This window comes from Tyto alba, unplaced genomic scaffold (assembly GCF_018691265.1).
Source record: "Tyto alba isolate M040663 unplaced genomic scaffold, T.alba_DEE_v4.0 Super-Scaffold_42, whole genome shotgun sequence".
NCBI lineage: Eukaryota > Metazoa > Chordata > Aves > Strigiformes > Tytonidae > Tyto > Tyto alba.
Window position 1 is genome coordinate 23544616 of NW_024881318.1, and position 12144 is coordinate 23556759.

At 37.0% G+C, this 12144-nt stretch overlaps 1 protein-coding gene across 3 annotated transcripts in view; it reads left to right on the forward strand.

Annotated features, from left to right (window-relative positions):
• The window catches only part of MAP3K1 (mitogen-activated protein kinase kinase kinase 1), a 61423-nt gene that overhangs the window by 45511 nt on the left and 3768 nt on the right, over positions 1–12144 (forward strand). For 2 of the 3 annotated variants that reach the window (XM_033009063.2, XM_042804551.1), the window contains exons 9-19: positions 88–265; positions 1038–1328; positions 1773–1894; positions 2926–3017; positions 3266–3455; positions 3772–5050; positions 5968–6120; positions 7434–7596; positions 9127–9258; positions 10248–10390; positions 10838–10969. In XM_033009063.2, coding sequence (XP_032864954.1) covers positions 88–265; positions 1038–1328; positions 1773–1894; positions 2926–3017; positions 3266–3455; positions 3772–5050; positions 5968–6120; positions 7434–7596; positions 9127–9258; positions 10248–10390; positions 10838–10969 — 2875 coding nt within the window. The other variant, XM_042804552.1, reaches the window with a different exon arrangement.

The following is a 12144-nucleotide window of genomic DNA, read 5'->3' on the forward strand; positions in this document are numbered from 1 at the left end:
CTAGGCTGATGTTCCTAAATATGCTGAAATATTGACGTCAATAAATGTTCCATTTTTTAATCCACGTCATTTGTTGTTGAACTGTAGTCATGAATTGCCAAGCCCTGTGGATTCTTCTGTTCTCCGTGTGGTTCAGCAGCAAACTCAGCAACAATCTACAGCTGGATCACAGAGAAGAACCCAGGATAGCAATTTTAACCTTACTCATTATGGAGTCCAGCAGATCCCTTCTGCCTATAAAGATTTAGCTGAGCCATGGATTCAGGTAATTTTACTTCGTAAAAGAAGCTTCAAATGTAACAACCAATTTTGAACTGGTTTGCTAGATTTTTCAGATCTACAATTCAAAAATTTATTCTGAATCCCATCAGCTTTATGGTTATTACTGGAAAAAAAAATCTTTAACTTGCATCAGAAGAGAATATTTTTCAGTCTTATTTTAACTGGGGTTTCAGTTGTGGCTTTCATCTCACACCTCATTTTAAAGGTCTGTGTAACAAAATGTAGTATTCTTAACTCTGGTTTTGGTTGTGCAAGTGTCACATGAATACAAAGTTGCCACTTACTGTTACCCAAGTTGTGTTTCAGGAGCCAAATGACCTAAACCTCTAGAGTCTAGAGGTGGGTTTGACTGAGCAGGGGTCACACACTTAGAAGTCGGAGAGCTTGTATTACATTTCTGCTGTAATTTTTGTCTAATACAGCTGGACCTTGGTTTCAGGGCTGTTTATATATCAATGTCTAGAAACAAAGCCCATACTGAATAATTCAAAGTGACTGAAACCATCCGTACAGGCACCCTCCGGCTTCTCTTGACAGAATATTTGGAGAACCAGTGATGTATCATTTATGACGTTTCATTTCTATCACAGAATCTTTTTTTATACACTGTACCTTCTGATACATTTTTGCTGTCAGACTTCTTAAGGCAATTTTTCACCAGAAACATTTCTTTGCTCTTTTTGATTGCTATTCTTAGGTACTTAAGTTGCAGTATTATTCTGTTTGACTCCTGTGACATTCATTTTCCTTGGCAGGTGTTTGGAATGGAGTTAGTTGGCTGCTTGTTTTCTCGAAACTGGAATATACGAGAGATGGCACTTAGGCGTCTTTCCCATGATGTTAGTGGTGCTCTATTACTGGCTAATGGTGAAAGCACTGGAAATTCTGGAAGCAGCAGTGGAAACAACACAAGTGCTGGAGCTCTGGGAGCAGCTAGTGGGTCATCTCAGACCAGTATCTCAGGAGATGTGGTGGTGGAATCCTGCTGCAGTGTGCTGTCCATGGTCTGTGCTGACCCTGTCTACAAAGTGTATGTTGCTGCTTTAGTAAGTAGTTGTTTACTCATTGTATTCTAGTAATTTTGAAATTACTTCATTTTTGAAGGGGAGGAGAAGGGAGGAGATACATGAACACAGGAATCCTAGTAATTGTTGTTGAGCCCCACTGATGACTTAACTTCTAACCATCATCTGAAAGCGGGATGAACAAAATCCTCAGCAAGAGTGAAATGGCATGAATCCACTGGCCAAATATAAAGAAATGTTTGCTACAATGCTACGTATCAACAGTACTTGTATGACTAGGTTCTTTCCAATCTCAAAGAATACACGACAAATTCTAAGAGTGAATATATAGTAAGCTGTTTATCCTTTGAACGTTTCATTGGTATTTTGAACCCAATTTATATAAAAATATTTGCAACTTAAAAAAAAAATTAAATTGAGTAACTAATTTGATTTCATATGTATTGTTTTTTTCCTTTCTTTTAGAAAACTTTAAGAGCCATGCTGGTATATACTCCCTGTCATACTTTAGCAGAGAGGACTAAACTACAGCGACTTCTCAAGCCAGTTGTAGAGACAATATTAGTTAAATGTGCAGATGCCAACAGGTATGGTTTCTCATGAACTTCAAATTCATTTTGGATTATTACTGAAATGTCTTGAAGCTTCATTTGTTGCTATTTATGTGGAATTAGGAGACCATTCGTAGTTGGTAGTGAAATAAAATGTGTGGATCCTAAGTATAAATGTATCATGTTTTTGTTAAAGTCTAGTTGCTACTGACAGACTTCTGGCTTGAAAGATTTAGGTTTTGAAGGCACCTGATTGTGCCTTAGAGATCTTCAACGATACTTGGCTTCCATAAGTCCTTTTTTCCCCCTTAACATAAAGGAAGATGTTAGGTGCAATCATCAACCATCCCCTCCATCTCAGTTGATATTGCTTTGGTTTAATCCTCATGACTCACCTTTAAGAAGTCAGCAAGTACCAGTCATGTATGTTTCATACTTCATCAAAAGCTGTTGTACATCTGTGCCATGAAGTCTTAGCATAGCACTTCCACTTTTTATTTCACAGTGTAATGTTAGGAGATGACTATTCTGAGTGAATGCCCTTAGCATTTCTGGCTTGTCTAGGCCTTGTCTTCCAGTCCCAAGCTATTCTATTTATTGTGCCAGACCAACCATTTCTTCACCTGTACTGTGAACTACTGTAAACGGAATTTGGTCTCTTTAGTTTTAGTTCATAAGCAGTATTTCTTCTGAAACTGCAGCTAGAGATGCCCTGGCAATAGTCTAGCAATAAAATATCTAAAGTTAAAGGAATAAGTGAAATAGAACTGTTCCTTGTGTTGCTGGATTCCTGGATTTGGGCTGTTTTTGCAAGAGGATGAGGTCCTATTTGGGTTTTTGTTTATTTATTAGTGATAGACATTACATTTCTGGAGGTATTGTAAAAAATATTACAACTATTGGTAGCTTACAGATAGAGGATTGTAGAAATGTATTGGAATAAAGTGATGTGAAGTAATTTTCCATGCACAATTCCAAGCTAATGATTATTGAAATATAATGATCAGAATGTTTTTCCTTGAAATCATCTGCCGAAAGAGTTATTTTTTGGTTTTAATTTCTTATAGTCGAACAAGTCAACTTTCAGTCTCAACGCTACTGGAGATGTGTAAAGGCCAAGCGGGCGAGCTGGCAATTGGGAGAGAAATACTTAAATCTGGTAATAATAGCTCTTCATGTATAATGGAATTATAATTACAAGCAAATATACTGAAGTGGTTTAAATTCAATAGAGGGTTTATCCAGTATCAGCATGTCAAAGAGAACAGTATTTCTCTCAGCAGTTTGGGAGGAGGGTAATTTGGACACACAATGTGTATTTCTGCATGATACAGTACTGATCCTCATTTAGATCAGAATTTAGATTGTGAACATATCTAATCCTTACTTTATCAACTTTTTTTACAGGGTCCATTGGTATTGGTGGTGTTGATTATGTCTTAAATTGTATTCTTGGAACACAAACTGAATCTAGCAACTGGCAAGCGCTACTGGGGCGACTTTGTCTAATAGACAGACTTCTGTTGGAATTTCCTGGTGAATTTTATCCTCACATTGTCTGTGGAGATGTTTTACAGGCTGATACTGTAGTGGACAGGTACTTGCTTACTCTGTGTGACACTTATTGTTGGTAGTTGAATGTGTTGTTGGTGATTTCTTCAAAAAAATACTTGTTCAGATTCCTGTAAAGAAATAGTGTATATTTATATGCAAAAGTGTGCTTACTTTACAGATTAAATTGTTGCCTATTTTTAAAACTTCTGACCTGTGAATGAATTTTGAAGCACCGGTGAGGCAATAAGTCTCCTTTCTACTGCAGAACTGACAGCTAAATACATTATCTTGAAGTGGCTTTCTTGTCACTAGTTAACTAGAGCATATCAGTGTATAAAACACCTCTTTTCTTTTTTTAGGTATAAGAAACTTCTCTCCCTCTTAACTTTCGCCTTGCAGTCCATTGACAATTCCCACTCAATGGTTGGTAAACTATCACGGAGAGTATTTTTGAGTGCAGCAAGAATGGTGGCAAGAGTGCCCCATGTTTTTGTAAAGCTCTTAGAAATGTTGAGTGTGACGAGTTCAACTCATTATGCAAGGATGCGTCGACGTCTGATGGCAATAGCAGATGAAATGGAAATTGCAGAAGCTATCCAGCTAGGCATGGAAGAAATGCACTCGGGGGAATGTCAGCATGAAGACTTTCTGCAGCTACCTGTACCGGATAACTCTCCAGAAGCTACAGAAAATAATACTCCTAACAATACTGTCCAGTTGTCAGGGAAAAGTGGGAAAGGCTTAAGTGATAAAAAACTGAGTGCCAGTCCAGAAGACATATCTGAGACTCTAGATGGCCTTGTTGTGGGACTTCCTGTTTCATTAGTAACCACTGAGCAACCAAAGCCAGCCATTCAAACAAAAGGAAAACCCCACAGTCAGTGTTTGAACTCTTCTCCCTCATCCAGTCATTCCCAGTCACTATTCCCGACGCTTCTGTCTCCTTCAAACCCATCTGTACCAGCTGGCACTGTAACAGATGTCTCTAAACTCAGACCTCAGGGATTCATTCCCTGCAAAATCCCCTCACCCTCTCCTCAAACACAGCGGAAACTTTCTCTCCAGTTTCAGAGAAACTGTTCTGAAAATAAAGAACCAGAGAAACTTTCTCCACTTTTTACCCAAGCCAGGCCATTGCCATCCAGTCACATACACAGGCCAAAGCCATCACGACCCACCCCAAGTGATGTGAACAAGCAGGGAGAAACCTTAAAAAACAGTATGACGCTTGACCTGAATGATATCTCACAGTGTGATGGCAATAGTAGTAGTAGTAGCAGTGCAGTTATACCAAGTGAAGAGACAGTGTTCACACCAGTAGATGAAAAATGTCGATTGGATGTTAATGCAGAGCTCAATTCCAGTATTGAGGACCTACTCGAGGCCTCCATGCCAACGAGTGATGGCACAGTTACATTCAAGTCTGAGGTTGCAGTGCTTTCTCCTGAGCGGGCAGAAAATGATGATACTTACAAAGATGATGTAAATCATAATCAAAAATGCAAGGAAAAGATGGAAGCTGAAGAGGAGGAAGCTTTAGCTATTGCTATGGCAATGTCAGCATCTCAAGATGCCCTGCCAATAATTCCTCAACTACAGGTTGAAAATGGTGAAGATATCATAATCATTCAGCAGGACGTAAGTATACATAGGGGAATTTAGCATAAGTCTCAGTTGAGCTTCACTGAACTTACAAAGTAGTCCCATTATGTTTCCAAAGTTACATAAAACACAAAGGTACTCAGTACCCTCTCCTAGGAGTTGGAGTATAAACAGTCAGCCAGTTGAGGTGCTAACAGAATCCTTCCATGGTTATTAACAAGTTTAGAGAAGGTATTTGGAACAGAAACGTCATGTCGTATACCAACCTCTAAAATGGTAAAGAAGGAAGTGTAAAAGTGGGGAAACTGGCAAATGAGAACAGAGTTTTTAAGCAGGAGTAGAACTGTACTGGGTCTTCATGCTGATTTACTTTGAAGGCAATTGTACGAAACCAAAGTAGCTTCTGAAAGGAAAGTCAGAGTTGGAAGAGATCTTGTTGTCACATCTTGAGAGATAAGATGCAAGATACTTTAGAAGTCAGAAAAAAGATATTTGTTTGCAAATAGACAAAAGTACAAGAAATAGAGAAAGTATTTTATTTGTGATCCTTTGCATGAGGTAACAACATGTGAAGCACAAAATGGGAGAAAATTAATTAAGTAAAGAACACATGATTTTGGTTGTGCTTACTGTAGGTGCTAACTAGAACCTTACCTAGATGTGAGATCAGGAACAGGAAAAAAGTCTTGCTCCTATTTGTGTCCTTAAATCTTGCCTTTCACCTTCAGGTAGGAACAGAGAGGAGATTCTCTGTTCTTACATACAATAGGAGTATGTGAATTACAGAATACACTGGTGTTCTGGTCTCAGCTGAAACATGTATAACATGCAGTACAAGTAACTGTAAGGGAGAGGAGAGTCATAGAAGCTTGGATATTTTGTAACCGTCCAGAATGCCTACAGTTTAGGTGCATGCTGGTAATTGTGGAATTTATTTGGAATTTAATTTGCAGACACCAGAAACCCTGCCTGGACATACCAAAGCAAAACACCATTACAGAGAAGATGCGGAATGGCTTAAAGGTCAGCAAATTGGTCTTGGAGCTTTCTCTTCCTGTTACCAAGCTCAAGATGTAGGAACAGGGACTTTAATGGCTGTAAAACAGGTAAATACTTCAAATACTTCACTTTGTTGAATATATTGTGCTGCTTGTTTAGTATTTCTTTGGAGTATTAAATGTAAAAGCTCTCTTATCTCACTGATGTCTTGCCTTGCTTCTTCTGCTCCATGTCATATGTTCTCACACAATACATAATAAAAAGTCTTTATGTGCATGGTATCAACATAGTATTTTGAGGTTTTTTCACTTCTCTTTAAAAAAAACAACAAAAAAAATCTTTACTTTTTTATTTGCCCATTTTCTGTCATAGTTCTTCAAACGCATTTCTGCTTTTATTAAGTTCTTAAATCAGTGACAGAGTTAGGAATGGAGCCCAGATCTCTTGATTCGAAATTAATGCCTTATTTGCAAGGTAGCTATTAAAAGTAGTTCCCTGTCTTGTGAAGACTTTTTCCTTCCTAAGTGGAAGAAATGTAGTTTGATGTTTGTTTCCTCAGATCCAACACACAACTTTGAGGGGAGTATTTTTAATATTTAAATTAATAGATACAGAAATGTGACTAAGAAGAGAGGCTCAAATGCACATGCTTCACTCAAGATTTTTGAAGGTTCTAGATGTGAGTAAATCTTTCACACTTAAGGTGCCCTAGGTCTAAATCAGTGATACCAATATAGAAGGAATCTTAGTCCTAACATTTTCTTATTAATTCTAGAATGAACTTATACCTATGGAATTGAGCAATTTCAAAACATTTAATCAGGGAAAGAATATCTGTCATCAGCTATTTCTCCTTTGAAACTCTCTTGCTTGTTAAAGACTAGGACTGTCTATGTAGCCCTTGAGGCTCCTTCTGGAGAGATGATGATGATGCCATGAAGAAATTCTCTGCACTATACCATTATTTCAGATTTAGTATGAATCAGAGCTGGGGTTGGCTCCAGTTCCATTACAAAACTTCTAATCTGCTTCCCCCACCCCCAGTCGAATTTCTGTGATAAGAGGCTTAGTTATGAAGCGGGTAGTATGGTTAAATGGTAAAAATCTTACAAATAACAATGTCAGAAACACATTTCAGGCTTATCTTTCTTCCTTTTCTTCAACATCTAAAAAAAAAAAAAAAAAATCATAGTTTAAGCATATGAGAGTGAAGAGGGAAGTTTCCTCCCCATACCTGGAGATATTTTTGTTGGTATTTCCCCAGAAGATCACTCTTAGTTTTCTATGACTGCCTCACCTGGAGATACTTTCTCAGCTGAAGGGACTTGAGATAAAAGAATACTTGCTATTTCCTGATGGTGAAAAGGGATGGAAAACCATCCATTCTTGTTACTGTACCGAATACCATATTTCAAAACAGGTGACATATGTCAGGAACACATCATCGGAGCAAGAAGAGGTAGTTGAAGCACTGAGAGAAGAAATAAGGATGATGAGTCATCTGAATCATCCTAACATTATTCGAATGCTGGGTGCTACATGTGAGAAGAGCAACTATAACCTCTTTATTGAATGGATGGCAGGTAAACAACTACTGTGCCAAAGAAAATTCAAATATGGGTTGAGTCTTGAATTATATAGTTTCAACACTGCATTTTGCATCACTTCAGTTTGCAAATTTGTATTTGCTGTTGGTAACCAGTATAAAGGTCTACTTGAAAAAGTTTGTTTGTAGCAATATTCTTACTGCCGCATCATTTTTTTGACTTAGAATTTTCCATAACTGTTATACAGTTAAAGCAGTTGGAAGCCCTGAACAAAAATTCTACTACTTTTCCTTCAATTTCTGAATTTAAACAAGGAGTTAGAAACTTTGAGAGACAGACACATCAGTTGGAAATACATCAAACTTGCATTTTCAGTGTACCTGTGTAACTTTTTAAGATACTATTGAAATTAACTTTGCTAGAAAGTTTGGAATACCTGTCACTTGGTTTTGTCCCAAGCATTTTCATAAAAAATGTGTAAGATGACATGCAAAGGCATTTAAGAACTTCAAGTAAATTTCTAATAATAGGTAGTAAGCAGGATGCTTCAGGAAAAATATATTAAAATCTCAAATATATTAAGTGGTAAGTTCATCACAAATAGTGAAATCCTTTCATTATTGTATAGAGGAAGGACAAGAAAGTATATCCTTTTTAATTTGGTGATATGTTTTTTTGCCTTCCAGTTACCAAGACTAGATTTGGTGTTTTATACATCCTTATGTCTTATAAAAGAAAGCAGCATTGCACCTTAACTTACATTACTTGGCAGAAACCACTTAGCAATACCAGAGAGCTAACAAGCAAAGCCCAAATATGTGTTATTACAAGCAGTAGTGCAGAAAATATTTTTTCAAAACTAAGGTTATTTAACTTTTTTTAAGTACAATTTTCCTGAAATAGTATTATTTAGATAATGAAATGTCAGGAATTGTCTTTACCTCATTCAAGCCCAAGTTATATTAGAATACTTTAAGAGACAGCATGGAAATCCAAATCTTGAGGATTTGTATACTAGTTTTGGAAAATAGAGGAAGATATTGTTTTTCCCTGCTTGTCTACGTCCTTCTGTATATTGGTAGTTAGATGGTAACAAAAGTAAATTAAGATCCTCAGAGAGAACACTTACTGGAGGCTGTGCATATCTACTGCTACAAAGAAAGCTAGTGTTCTGCTGCTTAAGTGTTAATGCAAAATGTGGGTAAATGTGTAGTTTTTTATCAGCAACAGTCCTTTGTACACTAAGGGATTTGTAAGTTCTTTTAAGGAAGTATAAAATTATTTGGAAGCATGAAGATTTATGTCTTTAATGTGTACGGTTCCAGGTAGAAAGTAATTAAGTAACCAAGTATATTATTTTTTGCCTATGAAACTTACAATGTTTTGGGGGGGGTTGTTGGGTTGTTTTGTTTTTTTTTTTGGGGGGGGGGGGGTTGGGGGGGCTGGCAGGGTAGTAAGAAATCTAGTTATAAATTGGGAATACCAAATTCCAATTTTAGGAGGCAGTGCTGCATTCTACTAATACAAAATATAAGTGTTGATAAAATGTGGGGTTTTATCTTCTAGGGGGTTCGGTTGCTCATTTATTAAGTAAATATGGAGCCTTCAAAGAATCGGTTATTGTTAATTACACAGAACAACTGTTACGTGGCCTTTCTTACCTCCATGAGAATCAGATAATCCATAGAGATGTTAAAGGTGAGAATTACTTATAATGTCTTTTTAAAAGATATAATCAGAAAACAGCATCTGTTTTGATTTGAGACCTATTGTTTCTCTCACATACCATCTCAGGAGTGGTGTTTCTAGTGTGTTTGTCTGACCACTCTTAAGAACCTTTAATTACTGAAATTAATCAAAACGTTCATAGCATGCTTGGAGATATTTGCTACCGGTGTCGATAGTTTAGAGAAATTGGTTTTCTCAATTTGTTCAAATAAAATATGATGTTGACATATAGCTTTAAAGATTGCTAGTTAAATTAACATAAATGTTCACACTGAAATGATAGCAACATCTGTGCCCAAGACAAGATAAACAGGTCAGGTTTCTAATGTATAGGAGTATTGTGATGAGTTTTCTTTTTCTTCATCTTAATTGAACATAAATACAGTTGTAAGGTGTTTGAGCAAAATGTGGACTTCATTGGGAAATAGCAGTCTTACTAAATGTTTTAACGTCACTATAGCTGTCCATGAACTGGAGAGATACCCAGATAAGTAGCAACATAGTGATGGCAAATACTTGTCTTTAATATTTCCTCTTAAAATAGGAAAACTCAGTTGCTCTGTAATTCTCTTTAGAACAACTCAAAGTTGCTAGGGATGAAGTAAGTTTAAATTTTACAGGGAGCTGCAGGCAGTGGAAACCTCCAGTGTTTTAAGTCACCATTTTCTTTCGTTATTCCATCTCCAGGCATTGTTCCAGAATCCTGCGTTTGCCCTACTTTGAAAGTTCGATTGCTTCTCTAAACCTCTCAGCCAGCCTCAAGCTGTGTGCAGTACCATTCAGGCATAACAGAAAAGTGGCATTATTAGACTTTGTCCTTGACTTTTAGATTTCCTTGATACTGGGGGTGGGGAACATCAACCTATTTATAGCTTTGAAATACAGGGAGTAAGAGTGTCTTCATCCTTTTGCCTTTAATAGAAAGCCAACTAGCAGTGTTTTTATTATGCTGTTGACAGGTGCCAATTTGCTAATTGACAGCACAGGTCATAGATTAAGAATTGCTGATTTTGGAGCTGCAGCCAGGTTGGCATCAAAAGGAACTGGTGCTGGAGAGTTTCAGGGACAGTTGTTGGGAACTATTGCATTTATGGCACCAGAGGTAAGAAAACAGTTTTGGAAGTCATTTCAAAATGTTTGAACTCTTTAAGCTAATTCATACAACCAAATTACCGAAAATTGTTGTAACTGCTTCAAATATGTTTTAAATATACGTATTCTGAAGAATAGGAATGATTCCAACATGGCAATCATGACATTTCTTTCTTGCTGCCTAAGTTGTCTTAAGTAGTTTGTGACAAGATATATCTATCAAAGGTATTGTTACTGAAGCCCAAATAACCATTTGGTCAAAAGCTTTGCACCTTGATCAGGCATTTCATTTACTAGCTCTCTACAGCTGTATAAATTTGATGGCATTTACATCACCAATCACTCAACCTGAAATGTTAATCAGAATGCACTTGCTGATGATATTTTTTTCAGCATCTAAATTACTTAGTTACGAGACTTTGAAGCAGATAATCTGAGCTCTGGTCTGTCTGTTCAGGTTCTGAGAGGTCAGCAATATGGTAGGAGCTGTGATGTGTGGAGCGTTGGCTGTGTTGTTATAGAAATGGCCTGTGCTAAACCTCCCTGGAATGCAGAGAAACACTCCAATCATCTTGCTCTGATATTCAAGGTGAGGTATTTTATTGCTACTAATATGCTACAAGACACTGACTAATTTCACATACAGCAATGTGAATTTTAGAGAAGTATACAGGTAGTAGGGGTTGTTGCAGTAGCTCTTCTTTATATTGGAGCTGTTAGTACAAAATCAGTACTGATACCAATATAATCATACTTGTTTGTTCAGAAAAAAAAAAAAGTCTGCTGCAATAATATGCAGAAGAAGCTCTGTTCTAAGATATAAATGCATAGTGTAACAGGCTGAAAAAAAAATTGGGGAACAGAGTTGAACTTGACTCTAGGCAGAAGATTGGGTTTTGAACTCTTTCTTACAATCCTGTAAAATACAGGAGCAAAAGAAGTTTTTCTAACATAAAACATTTATGTGTGTATTCGTATTTCATAGTGGGGAATGTTCTTTGGTAAAACCTGATGTTCCATGTTCAGATTTTGCTGAAAGGTATTTACCATTATGCCATGCTTCATATGAATATTGCCCCCACTTTTCTAGGTCATCCACTTTAGCATTCGTGTTTCTTACTAAAATCAATCAGGTATATTTAATATTAAAAGTCTAGCTGAACTTTAGGCATGAAAGAAGAAAATACTGCCACAAGTGAAGAGAGTGATTATTGGCATTTTCACTAGCAAGAGTGAAGAAAGTTTCCACAAAACAGAAGTAGCACAGCAGTATTAAAATATGTTCTAATTAAGTACAAATCATGTGTGATAAGAGATGTAATTGTCTTGGTTCTGTGTCTCTGTGAGCCTGGGGGTGTCACTCTAATTTTCTCAGTCATCTTGTCAAGACAAGATAAAAACTAATTCAGTTGGGAGTGATCTGTGTCTATCTGAAGAAGATTGCCCTTTGGGATGGTAGCAGAAATACAGTAAAGGCGGTGCAAGAGAGCATACCCAGCTTAACTTATCATAATGTAACATTGCTCAGCTTAATATATTTCCATGTTGGCTTATGCCAGTTAACAGTGATGGCAACTAGTAGACTAAAGGATACCTGTATGTATGACGTAAGAGCTTTTCTTATGGTCCACTCAGCAGATGGTCAGAGAAGAATCTTGCTGTAAGAAGAAAAGTTAGAGAAAAGTGCAAGGAGGGAAGCTGACTGAAAGGCAGAAGGGCAACGTAAGACCCATTTTATAAAATGGAAGCAATAATGTAATCTTC